Raw genomic sequence first — 24,660 nt, forward strand, 5'->3', positions numbered from 1 at the left:
ACACTGTTAGAAAACAGTTTGTCAGCAGTCCAAAGTACATTTAAATAACTGGATTGTTATAGGCTGAGCAGCAGCATAATTCCCATCTGACAGAAGCCAGCTGCTAGTCCTGCCTTATGCCTCTGGGCTCTTCAGAGCAGGCAGACTTGAGACCAAGATCAGCAAATTATATATGAAATTTTGAAACTCCTGCAGTTGACCTGCTTATTTTCTTACTTGACATTTGTTCCCTTGTATCCATCAGATTGTCAGGGTACTCTTATCCGCAAATCTTCTGAAAAGTTCCAGCTCCAGAACAAACTCTGTCCTTTTCTTCTCCATAAACATATAAATATAAATCAGGTGTTGCAGTATCTGTAGTGATATTTACTTACTCAAGAATCAGGACTGGAGGCTTGTAGGAGAAATTAATTTCAGATCTGCTAATTGTTTCAGCAGTAGTGGAAAACTGCTTAAAAGTTATGACAATCTCAAGGGCTGTATCAACAGACAAAAATGTAATCACATAAATTTAAAGCATGTTTGAGGTACATTAAGTTTAAACTAGTACATTAAACTTTATCCAAGAATTACATTGCCAGTAGAGCACCTACTAAGGAGTGAGGTGGTGGGTTTTACACCATTAGAAGTTTACAAAAGATTTCAGGCTGTAGCCCTGCTGGAGTGCTTTCTCCAGATCAAGACTACCAAAGGTGCACAATTACTGTCATGAAGATCCTGTCCCAAGAAAGAACATCCAGTCTTGTAGCTGTCAGAAATTATAAGAATGCTTCTGTGTATCAGGAATCAAGATAGCGATCTAGTAAGGAACACTCAAAAATTTTTGATTGAGACTTTCAAGAACAAATTAAAGGAACATTTCTTCATGTGAAGATTCTGATTATTTCCAGTCTTGCATTATCTCAGTAAACTAGTACCTACTTTCTATTTCTGTCATGTCCTCGCTCATCCAATAACATCTGAGAAGACAGAAATACAAAGCTTCGAATCTGTATTTCATCTCAGCTTAAATCGTCAACATGTAATAATACATTATAAACCGTATTTCTTACTTGCCCTGTTTGCAGCTCCAAATACATGCTGAAAAAAACATTACAGAAATGAAGTGTTCATGAGAGCCTACTGGTTAGATGAACAGGTGACCAAAGTCAGTGATGAGAGAAGGAAAGGAAATAGCCCCCTCCAAAGAAACTCCATCTAACCTCCCTAAGTTAAGCCGTGTGACTTCTAGTTTTGAATGAACAGCAGCAGCTAATACCTGAAAGAATTAGGCTGATATCTGATATCCAGCCAGCTCTGGAAGGAGGCTCTGAGATAAGCAGATTTTGGGGAGCACACTGAGAATCTTTGGATGTCATCCGCAACAGTGGCTCTCTACAGGCCACCTCTAGTCACAGAGATGTGTAAATCATGGCTGTGGTGCGTAGAACTCCAAGAAGCTTTGTGAAATCCCTTGAGCGAAATGGCTGAGGCAGCTTTTCTTGTCCCCCAAGAACACCAGTCTGTAACATGGGGGAATCCTGACGTGCTGTTTTCTGACTATGGAAACTATAAAACTTTCATTCTTAAAACAAAGCATTTCCCAAAATGATTTGCTGGATCTAATTCAGGCTGATAAAGGAACATCACAAAAAGTTTTGTTATAGACCGTGGCATGACCATGGTATGAGAGGAGAGGTAGGAGAGGAGAGGTAGGGCATTATCCCTCACAGCATATAAAACTAAAGCAAAGCACAGCTAGAGGTTCAGTGGAGAACAGTATTTTTATTATGATGGAGATAGACCAACTGACCTGATAGGTCTGCTCCACCTGTAATTCGCATTTTGGTGATCTTCTTTCTTGTCAGACTGTGGTCTCTTATTTCAGCACCTAAATTCTTACCAGTTTGCTCTCAAACAAAAAGAATTAACTAAAGCTTACTAGGCATGTAGTTCTGATGAATGCTTTAAAGAGAAAATTACCCCCAACTGCTAGAATTTCATATGTCCAAGTACTTTAACTAGCCTTGAGGGGTTCCAGAGAAAAGCACTGAAAGGCTTTCCATATCTACACAAACATGACATTTTGTGATACAATTTTAAATATGTAATTTTCCAATACCAAATATAAAAATAAGCTTTTTTTATTATCCTAATGTAAGAAATTGCTACAGAGATACCAAAAACAGTAAATCAAATGAACAAATAATCTTTAGGAAAGTATTTATGAATGATTTTGACTGATGAGAGCAGTATTTTTTAAGTTTTGAAGAAATATGTAGGCATTGTTCTGACGAGCAAAGACAGTTTTTCAGAGTAAGCACATGTCAAGAAAACCATGGGGCTGTACTGATGTGACAGGCCTTACCAACAAAAGTAAGATTTTACTGCCTATTTTTTAGACAAAGAAAAATATGCAACTGACACTGGGTGAACCGTAGAGTTCTCTTTATTTTATGCATAGATTTTTATTATCAGTGATGATACACAGGATGGCAGGAATCCAATATGGCATTTGAAACCCTAAGCAAGTATGTGGGCAGACTCATTAAGTACAAGAATGTTTTTCATGGTTTTTCCTATTATTGTGTACATGCAATATGGGAATAAATCTAAGAAAAAAGGAAGGAGTTCCACAATACGAAATAGTATTGCTTTATTCTTTTCCAAACTTGCCCTGTGCTTCAAACTTCTAATAAGCATTAAAAAGATACACTTTTTTTATTCCATGCAATTACATTTAACCCATGTCTGATGTTTCTGGTTTTGAAGTTTACAATTTTTTTTTATATATATATTCAGTGTGTTTAAGTCAAGAGTAATTCTTTCAGGTTTCCTTTCTAAATGGAAAAATCTTTCTCACTGACATTCTGATAGCAAAAATTAGCATGGATTTGTTCTAATGTTATCACAGTATGTGATGTGGTAAGTACATGCCACGTGTTACATATGAAAGTGTAAGTTCATGTCATCGGGTCAACTTTTAAAGCCTCCCCATTTTGGATTTCACAGTGGAATAAAATAGTAGCCACTGCAAGCCCTGCTTAAATACAATATGCACAAACAACAGGTGTGCTAGATAATTGTTTTCTCATCATGGTGCATATTTCACACTCCATAACTCCCAAATGAAATACCGAAAGAATGCATAAAATTAGATGATTCAAAGATTTAGAGGTGGTCTTCTTGTTAAGGTAAAGTGGGAATCTATTGAAATTCTAAAGCAGTATAGAAATATAACCATTATTATTACAAATGTGTCATTTTCTTCTTTTTGCGCTAATGGAGCTAAGTATGTAGTTCATTTTTGTTTTCTTAAGACTTCGAAACTTAAATGAAGGATAACTGCAGAAGTGCATGTGTATGAAACAAATAACAATAGAAAAAGGATTCATTTCATCTGTTATTACACTCAATACTTATAAAACTTCATTTATATTTTACTTTATAACTGTGGTTGTGTTACTGTTATTTAAGTGTAGTGGCACTTTGCAGACATGACTCTTTTACTTAAAAATAGGTATGCCAATAAGTACTCCAGTTGGTAACATTTAAGCCATTCCGATTATATCAGGACAGTGTAACTTGTTAGTAATTTTAAATTATACATTCCATCAAATGAATCAAAAATGATGCTAAGTTGTTTATAGCACATAAGATTACTCAACAGGTATTTTCTGTTGCCATCTGTTACCAAAAAATTAATTTTCCTGTAGTATACTTTGTATATTTTGTATACTTTTATGGATACTGTGCATAGAAGGAAGGGGTGGTAATTAGAATAAAGTCCTATTCATAATGAATCATAAAACACCTACTGAACCAACCCCATCTTTTAGTATTGAATTTTACTAACGTTCTCCTTTGTTTCCCAAATGACCTATCTTCTTTAATGATGGTTCGGATACTGGTAAGATTCAAATCCTCATCCAAAGGCCATGACACTATTGACTAAATCTCTGTTGACTTCGCTGAGAATGTGAAATACTGTATTGCAAGATAAAATCAGCACATGGATGCTCAGTGAAACTGAAGAGTCCATTAGTGCCTTAACTCTTGAATTACCATCTGGGTATCTCTCTTGATAAGGACAAGCTAAAAGGAAAAGTTACCTTTGTCATTAAAACTTTAAGAACGTGATAATGACAGACTTGAGTCTTTCTGTATTTTTAGCATTTTTAGATTGCATTCATGCTCATTTCTTCCTCTAGATGTGAGCAAGCCGTGTTTCATTAGTCACTAACCGATGTCTGGGTGCAGGGAGGAGCAGTGATTTGTCTGTGTCCTGTGTGCATTACAAGGGCATCTTCAACATTATGAATTAAACTCCATCTTACTGCATTACAAGTATGGAAACCAGGCTTCCAAAGTAATGGCATCTTGAATTATTATGATGCTTTAAAAATCTGAAATATATGCCCACTCTTCAGTTCATCTTTCTAGTATACAGTTTCAGAGATGAACTACTTAATTTTGTAGTGTTTTGATCCTAAATTTTTATATTCAGTCATATTTTAAGAGCAGAAATGCTCCATCTATTTTTTTTAAGTTTCCTATTACTAGCTCTTAATTTTTTTCTCTAAACAAGCCTTCTGTACTTTTCCTGTACAGTAGATACAGGCACAGGCACAGGTCTAGGTACAATTATTATGGATTATAGATACTGCAAGTGTGAACATGAATCAGAGATTAGCACTGTATTTTAGAGGCTCACTTAAATTTATTCCACTAAATGGTCCTTAGGAGATCCTGACAATAATTAGAAATACGGGTACTTTCAGCTCTTTTACCAGTCTTCACCAGTTCATGGGGGAATAATGGAATGGAATTAACCTTTAATTTAGGTCTTTAGGTCCTTCATGCACATGGGACCAGACTGTCAGGTTTTCAGGCATTGTGCTGAGCTCTTCTAAAAATCTGGCTACTTACTTGGTACCAAACTGGGAGCTGACCCCTTTTGAAATTCCTATATAATACCTCCTAAGCCCTGCTTTTATGTACCGTGAAAAAACGATCAATTCACAAGGGCACGGATTCCTAATCAAATGTTGGCATGACTGCTTCTGAGCACAGACAGCTGCCGAAAGGGTCTGCAGCTATCTGCCATCTATGCTAGAGGTAAAGCTCACAGCTGCTTCAAGCCTGGGGACAGGCTGCTTCTGGTACTGGCTGCAGGGTGGGAGAGGGAACTTTCTTCAGTGTTGTCATATGCCAGGGCCTGGCACTGCCAAGGCTGGTCCAGGTCCTCAATAGTGCTTAGAGGGCACTGTGCCTTCCCTTGCAAGAGCACAGTTTGGCCCAGGAGCAATGACTAACTTTTCTCATTTTCCATTTCCTGGTATTCCTCCGGGTTATAGCAGTAGGAGCGAGGTGCAGATGAACATGGCCAGTGCAGGTCTGTGTCCTCATATTGTCCAGTATGGTGCACCCTCCTTGTTGGTACCAGCACTGGCTCTCCCACCTCACCTGTGTTGCTGCCTTACTAAGATTTCTTGGCTTGCATGGCCAGGGTGATTGCAAGATCCTTTCGTGGTTTCTCACCATTCTGGAGTAGGTCGGTGGAATTACAGAGGTCTGAAACCAGGATTTGAGATGTTTATTCAGATTATCAGGTCTACAGAGTTGTACTCTGTCCTGCACACAAGCCCTATGATTTTCGCATATCAGAATAAATGTCGCAGAACTTGAACTACCGTTTGGAGATCTTCTGGTCAGATTTGAGACCTTCAAGAATGAAATACCACAACACATGCACACTGTGACCCTCTAGAAGCTTTATTTCTGAAAAGCAGCAGAAGTTTGGGAAGTCTATGGGACAATTCCTGACCTGGCAGAAATTCTTTTAATTTCAGTACAAGAGGTGGAGCCAATAATTCTTAGCAGCTGGGAATCTGCCCACTTACTCTTCCTAAACCATGCCTCAAGTAAGTGCTTTGAGGAAAAAGGATAGAATAAAATACCTTGTACCCAGGTATTCAAGAAAACGTACTTAAAAAGTCTCTCCTTATTTGAAATTATTCTGTCAGAGCCAAAAACAATGGCTTAGAGTTGGAGAGAAAATATGTTTGTAAAAGCCTTAAACTAAGGGTAAAAGTATTTCTTGAAATCCTCCTACTTTTACACTCCTTTCAGTCCATCTGACATTTCAACAATATTACAAAAAAAAAAAAAAAAAAAAAAAAAAGAGGGTGGAGGGATGGAGAAACTTTTTAAATGAATGATATTGAGGCAAGGAAAATATGGCTTGTTCAACATTAACCTTGACAAATTCGTGTTCTTGTCATTTAAATGAATGAACCTTAGCAGTGTCTAGCTTGCTGGACCTTGGAAACAGCAGTGAGGAAGGACTGTAAAAATGATGCTCATCTCTCTTAAATTATTTTTCTGAGTAAATGAATTATTTCAGTGAAATCCAAATAAGGACGAATCTGCTCACTTGAATCACCTGTTCACAGCCAATGAACTTCCATGTGAAACAGTGTTTACCCTCCTCGGTTGCCATGTATTGATCTAAAACATCTTCCCTGAGCCTTCTCTCTCCTTTTCCTCCTACAGGCAAAAGGTTAGAGTTAGATAATAGTATTAATTTTCCAGACATCTGCACATGTTTTAATAGCCTTCAGAAGGTTTGAAATGGTTTCTGTTTGACCACCACAGGGCTAAAATGCCATTAAGACTTAGATTGTAGCAATACATAACAATCATAGCGCCGTAGTTCAACCTGGCAATAAAAAAGCTAATTTATTTTATCAGAGATTTAAATTAACGTGATGAACTCCTCTCTCAACAGGAGCTGTAACACCACTATTACGAAAATACCATGGCCCTGCATATTTTCAAAACTAGATAAACCACTTGTGACAAACCTGGTGTATGTATTCTGTGTGCTTTTTGAGTGTTTGCATGTGTGTTTGTGTGTTCACATAATACTACTTACCATTCCTGAGACCATTTTGGTTTTTCTGTAGTATCTTCATTCTTAGCCTCTTTTTTTTCTGTCATCTGACTCGTAGACTCAGCAGGAAGATGGTGATTAATAGATGAGGGCAGTTTCCAGTGTTAACCTCTTTTTTTTTTTACCACCCTGAGAACTGGAATTTTCTTGTGTGCAAAAATTATTACTGGTTAGGTAAATTGAGTTTATAATAGCTTTTAAATTAGACATATGCATTTATAAGGATATTTTTGAAAATTTGTGAAAGAAATATTTAGAGCTCAGACAGTTTTCATTTCCAGCTATATGCTAGAGGAAAGCTTCAGCTTATCCCATTATAAAGTGATAAAGCAGCATTTGATGGCAGCAGCTTCTGTGATAAAATGATCATGGCAGCACTGAGAACGAATCTAATAAGGGAATTGATCTGTAGATTCCAATTCTGTAAGAGCCAACATCGATCAACATAAATGTCAATAACAAGATCATACTGAGGTCTACCTAATTCCTTTAGATGATTTTGGGGCATAGTCAGAAAATGAAGGTGAAAATGAATTTTAAACTGTAGGAATCACAACGACAAAGACCAAAATTATGTTGCGCTACCAGGAATATCACTGACTGTCATAGTATCAGAAATTTAGCAGCGTGTTGAAATTAGTGAGTAGCATTTAATCAGATAATGACTGATAATGCAATGCCTGTTGTATAAGTGAGACTGAAACATCAGTACTTCTCATCTGTGTTTTCATGTTAAAGCATTTCTTAAATACAGTGAAATAATAAAAAACAGCCCACCTTTTTACTGCTAAAGCACAGATAGCATGTGTAGGGCATGCCATAAAAGATTAACGGTATAGTTCTTCCTTGTCACAGGAGTTCAGTATAAAGTTTTTTCCTAGACTGATTCTGACCATGCTGAAATGTTAAGAAAAAACGGGTGTGTGTGTTTGTGAGCAATGTAACAAGAGAAAGTGTCAGGATGTGCAGGATTCTGCCTTTCACTCTTTGATGTTCCCATAATTCATAGCACCTACATGATGTGGGCACTCATTTAGCAAAGTGGAATTAGCATATTAATTAATATTATATCAATAGAAAGGTATTTACAAAAAGCATTTACTGTTTTATCCCAAATTAATAAGAAACAAAATACAAATATGTACTTAATAAGAGGCTCAACTCTCCTACAATGCTATTCTCACAAAACTGCTGTTTTACCATACTCTGAGGAGTCTTCCATGAGGAAGCTCATTGAAAACATTTATTTCATTAATTATTTACATTCTGACTAGCTGATTACTGGGTCATTGATATAAACTGTTGACTTTACAGTAATTACAAACCACAGGGAACTTTATACATACATTTTCCTAAGAAATTAAATTAGCTTATTTTATTATTACTGCAGTATTTACAGACTCCTACCATAGTGCTATTAAAATGAGAACTAACACTCTGGAGTCTCAAAGCTTGAAAACACTGATAGATTTATTAAATGAAAACTAGGATCAGAGAGGATTACTTTGTGTCTTTCAATGTAACTTTTATTTAAAGCAGTTTATGAAAATTAATAAAACTAGGGGATTTGGAACAGGAGTAATTTTAGGCTTACGTTAATGTTGTCAACTCTCTGAAGAACACAGAGCTATTATGTTATTTATGTTTATGCATCAAATGTCTGCTTAATACCTCCCAATTTATACCCTAGGATATAAGTTTCTAACATTCTGAGTTACTTTGGAATCTTATTCACTGGTTTTTGCCGTCTCTGGATGGCTTGATAATAATGGAGAGCAGCAAGCCTGGAAAATCTGAAGCAGATGCAAGTGAAACCTTTGTTTTACTTTTTGTGCTGCATTTGCCTTGTTAACAGGATTTTCTGATGTAGTTTTAGTACCCTAATCTTCCATACAAATGTCTGTAATATCATACCCTTGTACTTTGTTTTGGATGTTGTCAGTTGTCTCAGTAAACTTGCCTGGAGGATTAACCAGCAAAACTGACAAACCCCACTATTAATACTGGGTTTGAATTTAAAGTCTAGTATCTTCTGTATCACCAGGCTTCTAGGTTTTTTAGCAAAGTCAGCCTAGTAGGAGGGAAAACCAACAAAAACAAATGGAAAATATCAAATTAGAACTTTCATGGAAGTATTTTTATTAGATTAATGGAAAATTCAAATCCATTTGACTTGAAATTTCTGGAATAGCTAGAAACTTCCTTTTTTTGTGCTAAGAACTGATTTAGCTTACTGAAATGTATTTTACAGTTAATCAGTTTAGTATTAATTTTATGTATAACTCTTCCCCTTGTTACCACTGAGGAAAACTGCAAGTTTGTGATTGTTTCCTGTATTTTACACAGCTGTAGGTAAGACCAATAAGTAACGGTCTCCAACTGTGTGCTCATGCCACTGTAAGAGTTATCCTGGGGTTCACTTACTGTGTATTAGCAGCCTCCTCCCACCAAAAATAAATCCAACCAGCTATAGTGGTAAGTCTCCTGCAATACAGCTGTTGAGAACCACAGCAGCAACATACAGGGCAAGCTAATTTTAGTTAACCTGTCAGGCAGACTTCAAGAAAGAACAGAATATTAAATATGAAAGACAGCATATGTGTTCATACTAAATACCGTGGGGTGTAAGACTTCTGAATTGCTTTGCCATTTTCAGACAGAGCTGTATAACCTTCCATGTTACATGCTTTTGCCAAATATCAAGTATCTTCATTAACAGCTTGGTCTGTTAGAAATGGTGCCTGTAGCAACAGAGAAATAGAAAAAATAGCATAGTGTGATGCATTAGCTTTACAGTCAGAAGTTATATGTGCTTGCCTGCACAGAGGTCTATTAATGGCTTCTGGAGGTCTAAGAAGTGATTTTGGGGGAAGGGAGGAGTACTTTAAATGGTCAAAGGCTGTTAGTTTCCCACTCCAGGTTTAGCCCCAATCTTCTACATGGTTAAACATGGCCCAACGGTAGAAGAAAGGAGTTACTTGACAACTTGACTCCATATCACACATTCTTCTAGATATCTCCTGTGACGAACTCCTGCTACCCGTGTTGCAGAGCTTTATTCACTTTCTCTAGGGAGTGTTCTGCAGCAAAAGAACAGGGCCAGAACAGAGCTGTGGTGAACCTCTAGTTGCTCCTGTGCTTCACTGGTACTTTGCTTTTCCATGGCTGCTTGTTGATACAAAATTTTGCTTCACAGGTACAGATTGTCTTTGCTATATGTACAAGTGAAAATATGAGTCTAAATATTTGTTGCAAAATAATCTCATATAGTCAAATCTGTATGTTTTACCTGTAAACATGTAACAAATTTTATAAAGAAAAGATATGAATCCAGAAGCATAGAATTATTGAGCTATTACATTACTACTAGTGAATGTGAACATGAACTCAGAATGCTACCCTAATGCTGAGAGCAATAAAAGTTAGTATCTGAACCCGGTATTTCTTCCTTTGAAAATGCTGATTTTTTAATTTTTTTTTTTCCCTGCTAGGAATAACAGTTGTTTTCTTATTTCCTCATCCTTTAAAGCTTGGTCTCTTTTTAACACACTCATGAAAATCTAGAGAGACATACACCTATATGGATGTTTCTATGCAGCTTATAAGATAAGACCACATTTTATTCTCAGAACTGACACAAAAAATCACATTATTAACTGTTTAGTTCTGGGCAGAAATACAAGAATATGATTGTGATAGGGGACCTTACTTCATGTAAAGGCACTGCTGAAAAGTGGTAAAAAGGACAGGAATGCTTTTCAAAGACACACTGTATTCTGCAGCTGAACCACCACAATGGCAGACTTCATGATAGTCTAAAATATTTATAAGAAATAGCCACAGTCAGTAGTAGTAACTTCACACTGTTAGGATAAATGATGACTGCAAAGCAAATTATTAGAGAATTAGAAAGAAAAAGCACAGCTATTTCCACAGTGAAATGCCCTTGAAATTGCCCTAAAGGGTATAGGTATAAAAAGAAATCTGGGATGGCATATACCATGCACAGGAACTCTACTGGGAAGCTGCCTTCCTTCACATGCAGTAAGCGGCTGGAAAGATGAAGGCAAGTTCCTAACCAAGCTGGTTAACTAGTGGAAGGTGCTCAGTATGACAATAGCTATTGCCATTATAAACTGTGAAAATGGAAAGAATAATTCTCTTTTACTACAGGGTTAAACAGTGATGACCATGTATTTCTGTTTATAGGAAGTGAATAGTAGGAAAGTAGGACATAATTCTGAATTTTCTATTAAATATATAACTTCCAAGAGCTGAAAAAATTGTAATTTTATTTTCATGACATCAATTATATACAATAAACCATCAGGCATTGCTGTATGTGCACAGTATACAATTGCAAGTACATTTCCTATGTTAGTGATTATTAGAATTAAATAAAATGGAAGCATCTTTTTGCAGCTTTCACTTTTGCTTCACGTTTGGCTGTGTTCTGCTGTCTTTAGAAAGCAGAATTACCATATGTCGAAAGCGTGTGTGTTACAAACTCTGATTTGTCTAAATGCAAAATCCATTTCTACTTTCAGAGGTTTTATTATTTTTTCCTTATACTTAACTGTCTCCTTTATTTCAGAGTATTTAGTGTATGAGAAGTTCACACTTCATATTTTGAATAGTTTATGTTCTAATCTAGGTAACTTCTGATGGAATAGGTGAAGGATGTTCCCTCATCTCCAGCTGAACATCCTCTCTGCAATGTATCTAAGGACTAAAAAAATCAAGACTTAGTTTCATGACAGATTGTATTTCTGCATAAACTAATACTATGTAAATTGCATACCTAATCATATTTTTTTCTTTCCTTGGTCTATTATCTTCTATGGTGTAATGGAACTTTAGTATGGAGTACTATTTCTGTAAGACCTTTGAAACTAAAGCTCATTCTAGATGTGCTTAATTCATAGCTGCACTCTGCTTCTGATGGGTATGACAGTTAAAGATGAACAAGGGAACAGGAAGAGTGAGACAGGTCAGATGATTGTGAAAATAAGTCAACTAGAAAGAGCTCTTGTCTTTCATGAGCCTCTATCACACCTATAAAGAGATCACCATATCAGCATTCTTCTTGTGTTGCACAATTTTTTGCATGTTTTTGGTGGCGTTGCTAAGACTTAAGTCGTTTAGTACAACAGGGGTAGAATTGGAACAGTGGTGTTGCTGCCTGTGGACTTGAGGGGAATATTCTTTGTGCAGAAAATTATTAAAAATGAGTGGTGTGAAGGCTGCAGAAAAGGTATTCCCTGCCAGTCCAATTACAATGGTCAGGTTCTACAGGAGAGCAGTCCAGAGTATGCCTGTTCAGGTTTGTGATGCCCCAGATAACAGCAGAGATGGGAGGAGGCCACATGCACCAAACAAACATTTACAGCTCTGGCACGGAGCACCAGGATGAAAATGTTTCCTTAGAACCTAGAGAGAGAAATTCTTTCATGTGAATGATGCACTTTGGCTGATGTGAGAAAAGCAAAGCCAATTGATTTAATAGCAATTAACTCATCCAATATTGGAGAACCGTGTACAGTTTGGCATAATTCATTGAAAATTGTTCTGGCAATGCTGCAGGCTATTAGATGTTTCAAAAAGGAGATGGGAACTGATAGATATTCTGCACAGATACAGTCAAGAGGCACAGTAGTTAGGGGAGTCTCTCTGTAATATTGCCTCATGCCAGCAGGTAGTAGCCTTCTTTTATCTTCCTAGAAAGCCTTAATAAGGATGCTGCTGCGGGAGGGGGAACTGGCCTACTATTTGATGGATTAGTTATCTGCCAGCCAGATAATTGTATTTCCTATTGCACTTGATATAATAGGTTTCCACCTGAATTATCAATTACTTTGGTTTTGTTTTTTATGTGGGTTATGGGAGTTAATCTTGACATTGAGCTACAAAGGGCATGGCCTTTTCTGCATCAATCTCACAGGTGAAGGAGGGGCTTTTCTGGTGCTGGTCACAGGCAGCCTCAGAGAGGCCCTTTCTGCTCTGCCCTGGCCTCTGTACCTCTCAGCACCCTCTTTCTGCTGAGACATGGGTCTAGTCTAACTAAGATGCTATGAACTTTTTAGTCCACACCTGCCCCGGCAGTGCTTAGTACAGGGTAATTTCCAAGCAAGTTCACCCAGCCCATACTGTATGCAATTCCATAAGGGTTTTCTGTTCTGCAATCCAGTGCTACTGATGGTTTCCTCTGTTCAGAGGGGCCCAGATGTTCCCCACCATGTACAAATATTGCCTGGTTTCCCCTTATCATTATATAGGGCACCGACAAATGGGGCAGGTGACTTGGATTTATAGTTGTAACTCTTCAGTTTCATATCTGAGTATTCATTTAAACTGATGTGATCTTTTCTGTGGAAGTCATTCTGTGCTGTGGTCTACCTTTTGTTGCATTGCATCATGATAGTATCAACAGTGATTTTAATATTGTACAATTTTCAAGGCAGCAGTAACTGCTTGATCTAATTATGTGACTGTCATCTGAAAATAACCATAAAGAACACAGTACATTTTGCGTGTGTGAGAAGAAATCAGAATCAAGATACATAGCACAATCTGTTACTTGATTTTGAATGGATCATTCATGAGGTTTTTTAACAAATAATAGAGTTTTTCCCGTTTTTAATTAGAAAATGGAGAAGGAAAAAGAGAAAATGAATGAAAGAAAACCAATTTTCTTATCATTTTTCTTTTGTAATTGGATGACTTGCTTCAGTGCTGTGTGACTATATTTAATTAATGATCTCAAACTTTGTTATGCTGTTTGTTAATGCTAGTGATTGTGCTGGCCGTGTGTCTGTTGGTTTATTTGCTTATGTGTGTGGGGGGGAATATTCCCAGTGTGATGATCTTTTGTTTGATACAGAAATATAATCACATTATACATCTTGAGAACACACTTTTCCTTCTTTGTTAATCATTTTAGTCTGCTGATTCACCTTTGTTATTATAGTTTAATAGAGTCATAGAGTTTAATGCTGGCAAAGATGATTCAAAGATAGTGTGACCCATGTGCAGCCCAGCCCTTCTGGTCCCTGAGCCAGTGTGGAGGGACCCCCATAACTCCGAGCCATTTACAGCGTGCTTTGCTGGGCTACGTCTTATCATTGGCCAAAAATTGTTTATGTTTTCTGCCTGTTCCAGCTGGGCTGATCCCTGCTTTTATGTCTGATACGGACAAGAACAGCAGCACACTAAATTCCATTGGATGACATTATAGGGGTATTTTAGTCTCCCTTATTGAGATGCATATGTGTTCCTGTTTAAGTAATGAAGTATTTAAAATGCCTTGCTGGAAAAATGTGAAGACATTTTTACAACTGTAAAACCCCTATAGCACTATTTCGAGGATACTTTTTTCTGGGAAAGTAAATGTTCAAGTGTAAATGTTCATCCATCTCAGATGTCCCCAGTCATCATCTCTAATGCACAGATCTGGCTGTAGTAACTTCCACTAAACCATCTCTGGAAGCAAAAATAAGGTGACTGGTTTCACTGGAGAAAGTAATTCCTTTGCAAAGAGCAAGTACATCACTTGTTCGTAACATCGGTGACTCTGGTTCTGAAAACAGTGGAATTCTCTGGTGGTTCAACGATGCAGTTGGAATTATTGTCAAGAATAACACGTGTACTAAGTCAGTAAATCTGTGAGTTTGGGAAGGCATTTTACCTGGAGCCTAAATCTTGAACAAACACCCGACAATAACTCTAATAATAACACTTTTAAAGGTGCATGCTGAATAACTAGGAGATAGGTATCACTGATGTTAAAAAACACATAGCCTGAATGTAGTTACTATTTATAATGAAAAGTATATTGGATAATAAGTGCCTGTAGCATTTTAATCTATTCAACAGTGTATTGGACAAAATATGTTTATACAGAACATGGATCATTGAAAATATTTTCCATAATCTGCCTGAGACAGATAGTACCTCCTGAAGAAAGCTGGATGAATATGTAACTCTTGAGAAATTACTCCCAAATCTATAATTAGTAGTTTTTTTAAAAAATTGCTAGATTGTCTGGAATAGATGCCTGAAACACATTATGCAGATAGCAGAGGCTGTGGGAATGGCCACCTGCTTTGTTCTCTAGCAGATGAATTTCTGCAGTGGGTGCCAGGAGAGTGGGTTGGGGATTAACTAGGCATAAGATACTGTGTGACTGATATTTCAGGGCCCTGCAAAGAGCTGTCTTGACATTACTACTACTACTGCACGGTGTGGAAGGGCTTCTTCTTCCCTCTTTGACCTGGCTTTTTGGATGGACAGGGTGATGGGCCACTCATGCAGCCTCGACAAGTCTCCATGCTTTGCATCCTTCACAGAGTCCCCCTGGCAAAGAGCCCTGGCAGGGTCTGCACTATTTGTGCCTCCAAGTTGAGTGCCCCGGTGCTGAGGAGGGGGTAGATGCGGTCTCTCAGGTTGCAAGCCTGGAGAATTAATGGAAAAATTAAAAGAGCCTGATCCAAAGTCCTTTTGTTGGGCGGGGGGGGGGGGGGGGGGGGGGGGCGGTGTTAAGTCTTTTTTCATTGATTTCAGTGGACTGTGAGTCAGATCCATACTGCCTGTTACATGATATGTTGGTCCAATGACTGACAAGACTGCAGATATTTCTTCTTTTGAAGTCCTGGGCCAAGGCATTCACATAAATCATGGATTTTATTGAAACTGCAATTAAAACAAATCGGGCTTAATGCACACTGAAAGCCTTAGTAATTAGTATACAGGTGAACATGGAGGAAAAGGCACAAGCTTAGCCATCCTTCCAAGCAAAACTGAAAAAAGAACTGTGTATATAATCGAACAGCATGTGAATATTAATGCACAAAATCCTCTGAGTCCCTAGTTCCCTGATGCAATTATTTTCTATTCACATTAATTGTTCCTAACAGATGACATTAATGACTTTGAGTTAAAATGTGTGCAAGGGAGGCCTTCAGCAGATCAATGCTGTTTAAAAATAGGGTCACTTTTGCAATCATTCACTCAAGGTGCAACAGCTCGTAAATAAAACAACATTAACATGTTGATTGATTTATAAATGTTAATTTTGTAGTTCATTTTTATGCTTTTTTCCTGAAACCTGTCAAACTCTATGGATAATGGTGGGACTCGTGTTCATTTGTCATTGCTGCATGTGAAGTAATGATAAGTTGCAAAACAGTGACTAGAAGAAAAAGTAGAGTTTGTTTTGGATGAAGAATGATCTGTTCTGCAGACAGGAAGTCTTGGACAAAGTAAGCACAAACAGCAACATTTCAAATTAGAACAAATCCCCTTTTACCTTGGGGTCTTCATTTCCCTTGAAATTTAACAGCAGAGTTTGGAATTTTGAAAATGCTGATCTGCTGCATATTTGACAAATGCTTATGCTTTGCTCATTCCCTTCTGCCCCCCCAGAAACTCCATTCACGCATCTTAGACCTCTCATCTGGGGATTTGCTTTCAGAAGTAGAAGGAAACAGAAGCCTGATGCAATCTCGAACTGCTGATGCTCAGATTCACGTGAGTTTTTGTGCTGTCCTTGTACCCCTCATTTGGAACCCTGCTTTTTGCCTCTGAAGTCTGATGTCAGGGATGAGCCATAAAGCTGATCTCTGAATTGAAACACTGTTGAGGCAGATAACAACACTTCTTCTTTCTTCTGTTCTCTGAAATTCAATATTGTGTCCTCAGTTGATATAGTAAGCAGATAGTGTCACTCTGTGCAAAAAAGCATAAATCTTAGCAATGTCCCCAAGATACCTTTTTGGGTATTGATTACATCTCAGAATCTCTGAGAAATGGTCAAGGAGCTTTTTATTAAAGCCTGTACACCGTATTATTCATCCTACTTTTATGATATATTATGTATGAACTTTTAAAAATTCATGGGCTCTGCATTTTTTTTTTCAGACGGGGTTAGCCAGTGTGCTTATTTGGCAAAACATTAGCCAGTGTGGCTTTCATGTTTCATTGTCAAAGAGAAAAGTAGCTTAAAAAACTAAAGTCACATAAAGATAGAGGGAAACAAAGAGGACAAGAACAGAACATTGAACCTGTGTGTGCCTTTGATCTTGAAGTATAGTAGTGTCAACAAAAATGTAATCTGCTTTGTAATACATACTTTAATGAAAAGACATTGTTTCAAAGGTTCACAAAAGTGCTAGTGATCCTTTGCATTATATGTAATTAAGCCTTCAGGTTAGGGTTTTCTAATATAGAGTTTTGTGTCTTTAGTAGTCTGATTCTTTCAATTTTCTGTGATTTCTAGCGAAAATTATGTATTTAAATTGTGGTACTACATTCAGGCCTTTTTAATCTAACTTCATTAAAGGTAATGACTTAACAGTCACGATTACAAAAAATTAAAATTTCACCATGTCAGTTAATAGACCCATATGCAAGTTAAATATATTTAATTAATGTATCATAAACTTACTATTCAAAGTACTTTCTCTGATATCAAATTTAGAGAATAAAGGCAAACTGCAGGAGAAAATTCCACTGTATCTTTAGAGATCTGAATGCAATCTAGAAATTGGGCAGTTATCCTACTTCAGAATCTGTAATGGCATGACATTTTTTGCACATTTTCTCATCTCTTAAACAATAAAGATGATTACAGTAATATGCTGTTCTTTTGCTTTGCTTAGATATCTCCATTTTTCCCATTGCTAAAACTGTAGGCCCAAATGCTTTTCTCCTCTCTTTAGGTGCAAAGGAAACAAAGTGAGGGGATAGAAAGGCTCTCTCAGACTAGCTGAAGATGACAGGAAGGGAAGGCAGTACTTGTCAGTATGCTGTGATCTCCTCTTTTCTCCTACAGGAGATTCGTATAGGAAAAGATTTTACAGGCATGCTTCCCTTAAACACTATGATGACTGGGACATAGCCTAGTACAAAGGGCAGAAATTTGACATGACATGTTTTCCCAATGCCGCAGCTGAAAGGCGACGAAATAGCCAGAACAAGCAGATGCTGCCATTGGCCTCTCTACAGTCAACCTTACAGGGAATGACACCGTCATAGCTGAGGAAGCTGATCAGAGAGGGTCTCCCATGGGAACCACGATGTCAGAAATAAAGAGTAATTTGTCTCAACAAAGCGAGAAAGTCTGTTTCAGAGCCAAAAACCCAGGCATCAGCCTGCCTCTGATGCTGAAAGATGTATTCTTCCCAGAGCCAGTGGATTTAAAGGCTATTCCTCCTGCATCCATTTGACTTCCTAGGAGAACATGTACCAATAACTCCCAGAGGTGAAATGTGCTCTTGCTACCTCTAAATGATTTCCCCATTCATAGGTTTTGCCTGTGACAGAGAATAATGATTTGCCCTGTAGTTACGTTTGTCAAAACCAGAACATTATTATGTCAGTTGAGCAATGAACAGCTGTACTGATGAACTCCTCAGCAGTAAAAATTCTGCTCTCTCCCATTTAACTGAAAAAAGGTGCAACCCTAGTAGTAATAAATGGAAAGACATGGGGGAATAAATGGAAGAAATAAGCAGAAGTCCAACAAACATGTTAGTGTATGAGAAGTGCCTACAAACTGAGCATATTTCCAGAGATTTGCATGAAGAAGCTGTGTCTACTGCATATACAGTTGTGATGATTGTTTTGTGGATTCTATAACTTTAGATTTCTTGTATCGTCCTGAATATAAAGGTAAAATTTTAATCTAAGCAAAATTAATTTGGGCTATATCTACATACAAAAATCAATAAATATTGTTTGAGCTTGCACAATTATATTCTGCCTTAATGAAATCCAAAGCCAAGTTTTATGAAACAGAGTCATGTCACTCTGTCTGGTATTCCTGGTAATTAAAAAGATGTCTGATTCTGTAAGGAAACTGGAGAATAGCATAACAGAATGGTGCAGGCACTTAACATTAAAGAAGAAGCTCTAACACTGTTAAGCACAAGAGTATTAGTTTGAAAACAAATTAAAGGCATCCTAGATACTCCTGCAGAGGTTTAATATTTTACCTAAAGTGCTATCTGCTCTTCATTACTCTCTTCCTCAAAGCTGGCACTTAGTCACAGTCAGCTGAAATTGCATTTGGAGAGGGGCGATAACTACGCAAGTACTAAAGGCAGCCATAAAGTGTCAATAAATTGCATAAGCAAGAGGTTTCAGCTGTCTGCGAGCGACACAAAGATGGATTGTCCTACGTCAGAGAGTTTCTTAGACAAAGCTTTGAACTAGATAGGAAACCAAAATTAGACTGTAATGGAGAGATTCCATTCTCGGTGGACATTCTGGTTGGGATACTAAATTAATTTACCTTGTCCAGGGTGTACAGCCTCATCTGTTACTTTGTAGGGCTATAATGCAGTTGTCAAGATGTACTTGTATTCTTATAACTTTGTTTTCCATATCTTACTGGAGCACCCTGCTTACATACAAAGCATAATTCAAATAGACTCAGAATAATCTTTAGCAAAAGAGCAGAATACGGGTTCAAAAATAAAAAATAAAACATGGAGGATTGTGGATTTTTCCCCCAACAAATGAAACACTAGCAATTTTTAATTTAATTCTCCGTATTAAATTCACTAGACGCTAATGGCATAACAGGGAGGTGTAAGTAGCTTACTTGCTTTTTCTTTGTCCTTCTTAATCAGGGGGAACTTAAATGATCTTTTTCCAGCCATAATATATTTCTGTTTCTTCTCATATTTTAGGAATGCCAGCAGAATGTGAAATCCAGTATACCTGTCTTGAAATGCCAGAGTCAATTAAATATGACAGGTCCTAGCTGCCTATATCCCCGAAGCAGCTGCAGTAGCAGTGAACTCTCCCTCTCAAGTGCTTGCAGTGAATATTCCAGTGGTTCCTCCTACACTTGGAATGATGGGAAGACCTGCAGCAAAAGGGTAAATCAAATTAACTTTCTTAATTTATTAGCTTAAGTTCATCTGAAACAAGATTAATTGAAAAGCTGCCTATTTCAGAATTTTTTTTCACTTTCTCCTCTCTTTTATACTTAAAACAGTTGTCACTAAACTCAGTAAGTTCTTTCCCTGACGTCTCCCTCCCTCTCACTCTTCCCCCTTTTAACGGTTTTTAACAATTCCTTTATCATACCAATTTGCTTACAGTTTCCTCACTTATTCTGACATTTATTCTGTCTTTCACAATCGAAATTGTTCTTCTTCTTTATCTTAATCCTTCCATTCGTATTGTTCTTCCTACAGGCTTTAAATGCACTACAGCCTTCACACCACTATGAAATCCTTTTTTAATAAAAGAACATTGCTATTAATAGCAAGGGAAGAAATGTAATGCTCTATGCAACTCCTAAATCTCTTTACTAAAATGTTAACACTTTTTATTAACAGCACTTGTGAGTAACATGTGAGTTTTATTTTGTTTTAACAGTCATCCGTGAGCTGGGATAAAAGAATAAGCGTTGGTTCTTCACTCCCAAGCAACCTCTCAAGTCCTGCAGATGATCTACCTCCAACTCGTATCAAGGAGAACCATATCTTAGAAGGGCTGAAGAAATTACAGAAGCAAAAAATACTGCTTGAATCACCTTCAGTGATATCAAAATGGGGTTACAAAGATTGCATGAACTCTAATGAAGGAATTTATTCCCCTGGAGTTAAATGTGGCAGCCATAATGAACAGACTCATTGTAAGCCAATGGAATTAGGAAGTATTTGCATTGAACATAACAAAACTTTCTCTTACGATTCAGATTTGCATGATGATGCAGATGATGACTCTTCTTCCTTACTGCTGCTGCAGGAAATACCAAGCAAAGACTGCCGGATCTATTGTAACAAATTAACTCACAGTGTTTCTGACAGTCTCTTTGACTGGGATCCTAAGAGGAAACATTTGCCAGAAAGAAGTTCATATTTTAATTCAAAGGAAAGACCTGAAAAATTGACTAGTTTTGTCAGTGGATTTCAGGCAGAGGTAAAGTCATGCACCAGAGCAATGCTGCCTGAGTTACAGTTAAATCAAAGCCATGCTAATATAGGCTGGAAGGACCTTAATTTTCAGCTTTCAGATACTGATGACAATGAAGTATTGGATGAATTGCATATAGAAAGCAGTGATGAGAAAAGTCCATCAGATTTATTAGCAACTCCTTTTACTGAGAAGTACACAAAGACCTCTGACATGCTCAAAGTCACGGAGAATTCTCAGTTTGTGTCTACTGACAAAGAGGAAAAACAGATATCTGCTCACTCAGACATTAGGCCAAAGACATGTAATTTCATTAAAAAACAAAAGGTTATAAAAAAGACCTCTTCTGAAGAGTGTATTACAGTAATATTTGATGCTGAGGATGGTGAGCCTATTGAATTCAGCTCACATCAAACTGGAGTTGTCACTGTAACAAGAAATGAAATTTCAATCAACCAGCCACAAACTAGGTCCAGTGCAGAATATACTGAACTTATACCTCAGGGAATAACTGATCTGCAGACAGGAGCCAATGCTGGAAACTACACTGCTTTAGAAAGACCTGAAGATGGAACCGAGAAAAAGACTCTGGAAGATAATACAAGGAATAAAAATACAGTAGTCCCCATGACCTGCAGTGAATCTCCATGCTGTGGAAGACTGACACTGCAAAATACTCCACGACAAAAAATACTGAAGCCAGGGTATGATGTATCATACAAGGCCAATTCAAGCTCCACTGTGCATGCAGGAATCAATCAAAAGTCAAACTTGAGTAAAATACCCAGCAGAGGTAAATTTTCTCCACAAAAAACTGTCATGACTGAGAGCGAGGAGACACCTGTAGCTCAACCAGTGGGCCCTGCAACCCTTGAAAAATCACCAGCTCTGCCACCTGTAAAGCTTTCAAGATTTAAAAAGGCACAAAGTCCACCTCGTGATTTTGACTCAAAAGTTGACTTCCAGGTTCCAAAGCCCCCTGCCCACCCACTGCCTGGCTTGAAACATCCAGGCAGAGGCAACGGGTCAAAGTATCCAAAGAGTCAGAGTCCAGCATCACCAATGTTGCCTCAGCACCTTACAGAGCCCAGTGACTATGGAGAACCTCCAACCAGAGACTTTCATTGTGATTTAGCAACTGTAGAAGCCCGATCACCGTCCCCACCCCTTCCTCCAGGCAGGTCAACATCCCTGTTGATTCGGCCTAATTATGCTCATTCACCACCTGTAGTGATAAAGTTAGGAGGAGCTTGTCCCAGTGAAACAGCAAAAAATATACTGAAATCATCACCATTAAAAGGAACTGTGAACTCTGGCTTTCATAATCAATCTAGTCATGAAATGCAAGCAAAAAGTGTACCTTCTGGGGCCAAAATTGAATTATCTTACCTTCAAGAAAATGCAGAAGCAATTATGCAAAATAAACGCATATCTCAGCAACCCCACAGTGCACGCCAAGGACTTTCCAAAGTTTCCACAAAGCAAGTCTGCCCAAAAAACCCTCATCAGCTGGGTCTCCACAAGAATTGTGAATTTTCCAACACAGATTTTCAAACAGCCAGGTCCTTTTCTCTAGGTTGTCCGTCATTGGAAACAATTTCTTCACAAGATGCGTATTCCAGCAAAAAAGATATTTCCAGTGACAGTGGAGTGGATCAGCCACAAAAGATGCCAGACATTCTCCCCGCAACTCCTCAACGTCATACAACAAGCACAAGTGAGCCTTTACTCTCTCAGGTAAACAATTCCCCATTGTCAACACTGTTTCATGGTAGTGACACTGCAAATGCTACCCAAAACTCTAATGAGAAAGGAATGAAAACCCGTCTCCCTGTAGGAATGAAGTTATTTGTCAAATCTCCCCAACTTCTCCAAAAGAGCTCTACTGTACCAGGGAAACAGGAAAAAGACAGTATAAATGCAGCTTCCAAAAGTAATGTGAGTTCAAGTAAGTACAAGCAGAATGAATCTATATGTGTAACCACCAGATGTGCAACGGATGCTGAATTAAAAGACTCCAAGTCTCATTCCGAAGTAAAAAATAATTTTAGTGTGGGACTTAGTATGGATACAGCATCACCTTATTCACATGAAAACTGCAACTTGGTAGACAGAGTAGATGGATTAGAAAACAAATTAGTTAAGAGATCTGTTTCTTCTAGCAACAAGTCACACTTGAAGCCAGCTCTGGGCATGAATGGAGCGAAAGCTCGTAGTCAGAGTTTTAGCATTCATACAGGGGAAAAGCCATCTGCCCCTGTGACAGAAGGTCTCGGAAAAGTACGGACTCAGATTATTACAAACACTTCTGAGAGAGGAAATTCTCTAACAAGGCAGAACTCAGCCATGGAAGGACTTCAAATCAAGACCGTTCCTGGGTCAGCTGTGACCCCAGAGACTCTTTCATACACTCCTAAAACCACAGAAAATTCTTATTCTAGACAAGGTTCTCTTGGAAATATGAGTAGTTGCAATAGTCAGCATGGAAGCCCAAGCAAACTGCCCTTCAGATCATCTCCAAAAGTAGACTTGTTTCACAACACCTCAAAATGTGATGGAAACAAACCATTTTCTCAGAAAGATGCACGCAGTCTATCTGTCCAGAGTGAGAAAAGCACTGAAAGTTTTAAACATGAAGCTCTAGGTAAAAAAAGTGTTCTGCCAGCAGAATTGGAGTTAGAATCGTCAGTTACTGTATCTTCCAAAGAAATTTCATCATTTCAAAGCTCGGATGGAATAAAGTGTCCTCATAAACTGGAAGCAACAAAGGCACGAAGACAGCACATGTCTCTAAAGTTAGCAGAAGCCTCTGAGGTTACCGATGTTTTGAGTTCACCGGCTCTACAACCTACAATAGAGGAGAAAGTCATGTTATGCATCCAAGAAAATGTGCAAAAGGGTCAGGGACAAACCAAATCTCCCACTGCGGAGACTAAACAAAAGACTGGGCCCTCTATAGCTAATTGGTTTGGCTTTCGAAAGAGTAAGCTCCCGGCACTGAGTAGCAGGAAAACGGATGCTCCTAAAACAAAGGTAGAAAAAAAAGATGCAAAAGTTTCAGGATTTGGAATTAAGCAGGCAAAATTAGAGAGAAGAAAGGAAAAAAAGAAAACTGAACAACACTGTGAGATAGAAAATGAAATTAACAGGAAAACAGACAACGGTGACATTTTAGCTGATGTCATGGAAAGCAAAATTACGAAACCTTCACAAGACACACCTGGTGAGATTGAGTGTGAACAAGTCAAAGGTTCCACCACAGCTACATACTCACCAAAAGACAGTTTTATGAAAGAGCTTTTAAACAGGTAAAACCCTGGAACACAATTTGGGATGTGTTGTTGTACACTGTAGCTTTACAGATGCTCAGATGCTGAGTTCAATGTATGTTCCTTTTAGCCTCAGAATGCATAGCAGCAATCAGTAAGTACACTATCAGGACTTTAATCTCTACAAGAAAGAACATTAATAATGAGATGATAATTCTGTTCATGTTACTTTGGTAACCTAACCAATGGTCTTTGAAGTGAAAGAATGGCAAGTTACATCCAAGTTGATAGAAATTCAAATGATTCCAGAAATCAAGAATCTAGGCAGATGGTGTGTAAAGATAGATGATAATTAGGTACATGTTTTAATGTATTCCACCTTCATGTATTGTAACCAGCAAACATATATTTGGTAACTTGTCAGAATTAATTACATTTCTAGCTACCACAACCTTCGGTCACAGAAGAACTTAGCAATTGCTATACTGTGTTTTCACGTTTGCCCCACAGCAGTCCCAAATATAATATAAA

At 37.9% G+C, this 24,660-nt stretch overlaps 1 protein-coding gene across 1 annotated transcript in view; it reads left to right on the plus strand.

The window, feature by feature from the left end:
* The window catches only part of NCKAP5 (NCK associated protein 5), a 382,667-nt gene that overhangs the window by 298,568 nt on the left and 59,439 nt on the right, over window positions 1-24,660 (plus strand). Inside the window, exons 10-12 of the mRNA XM_059820618.1 lie at window positions 16,355-16,459; window positions 19,624-19,815; window positions 20,321-24,168. Of these exons, the coding sequence (XP_059676601.1) occupies window positions 16,355-16,459; window positions 19,624-19,815; window positions 20,321-24,168 (4,145 nt within the window). The remainder of the gene's footprint in view (window positions 1-16,354; window positions 16,460-19,623; window positions 19,816-20,320; window positions 24,169-24,660) is intronic.

This window comes from Gavia stellata, chromosome 8, assembly GCF_030936135.1.
Source record: "Gavia stellata isolate bGavSte3 chromosome 8, bGavSte3.hap2, whole genome shotgun sequence".
NCBI classification, from domain to species: domain Eukaryota; kingdom Metazoa; phylum Chordata; class Aves; order Gaviiformes; family Gaviidae; genus Gavia; species Gavia stellata.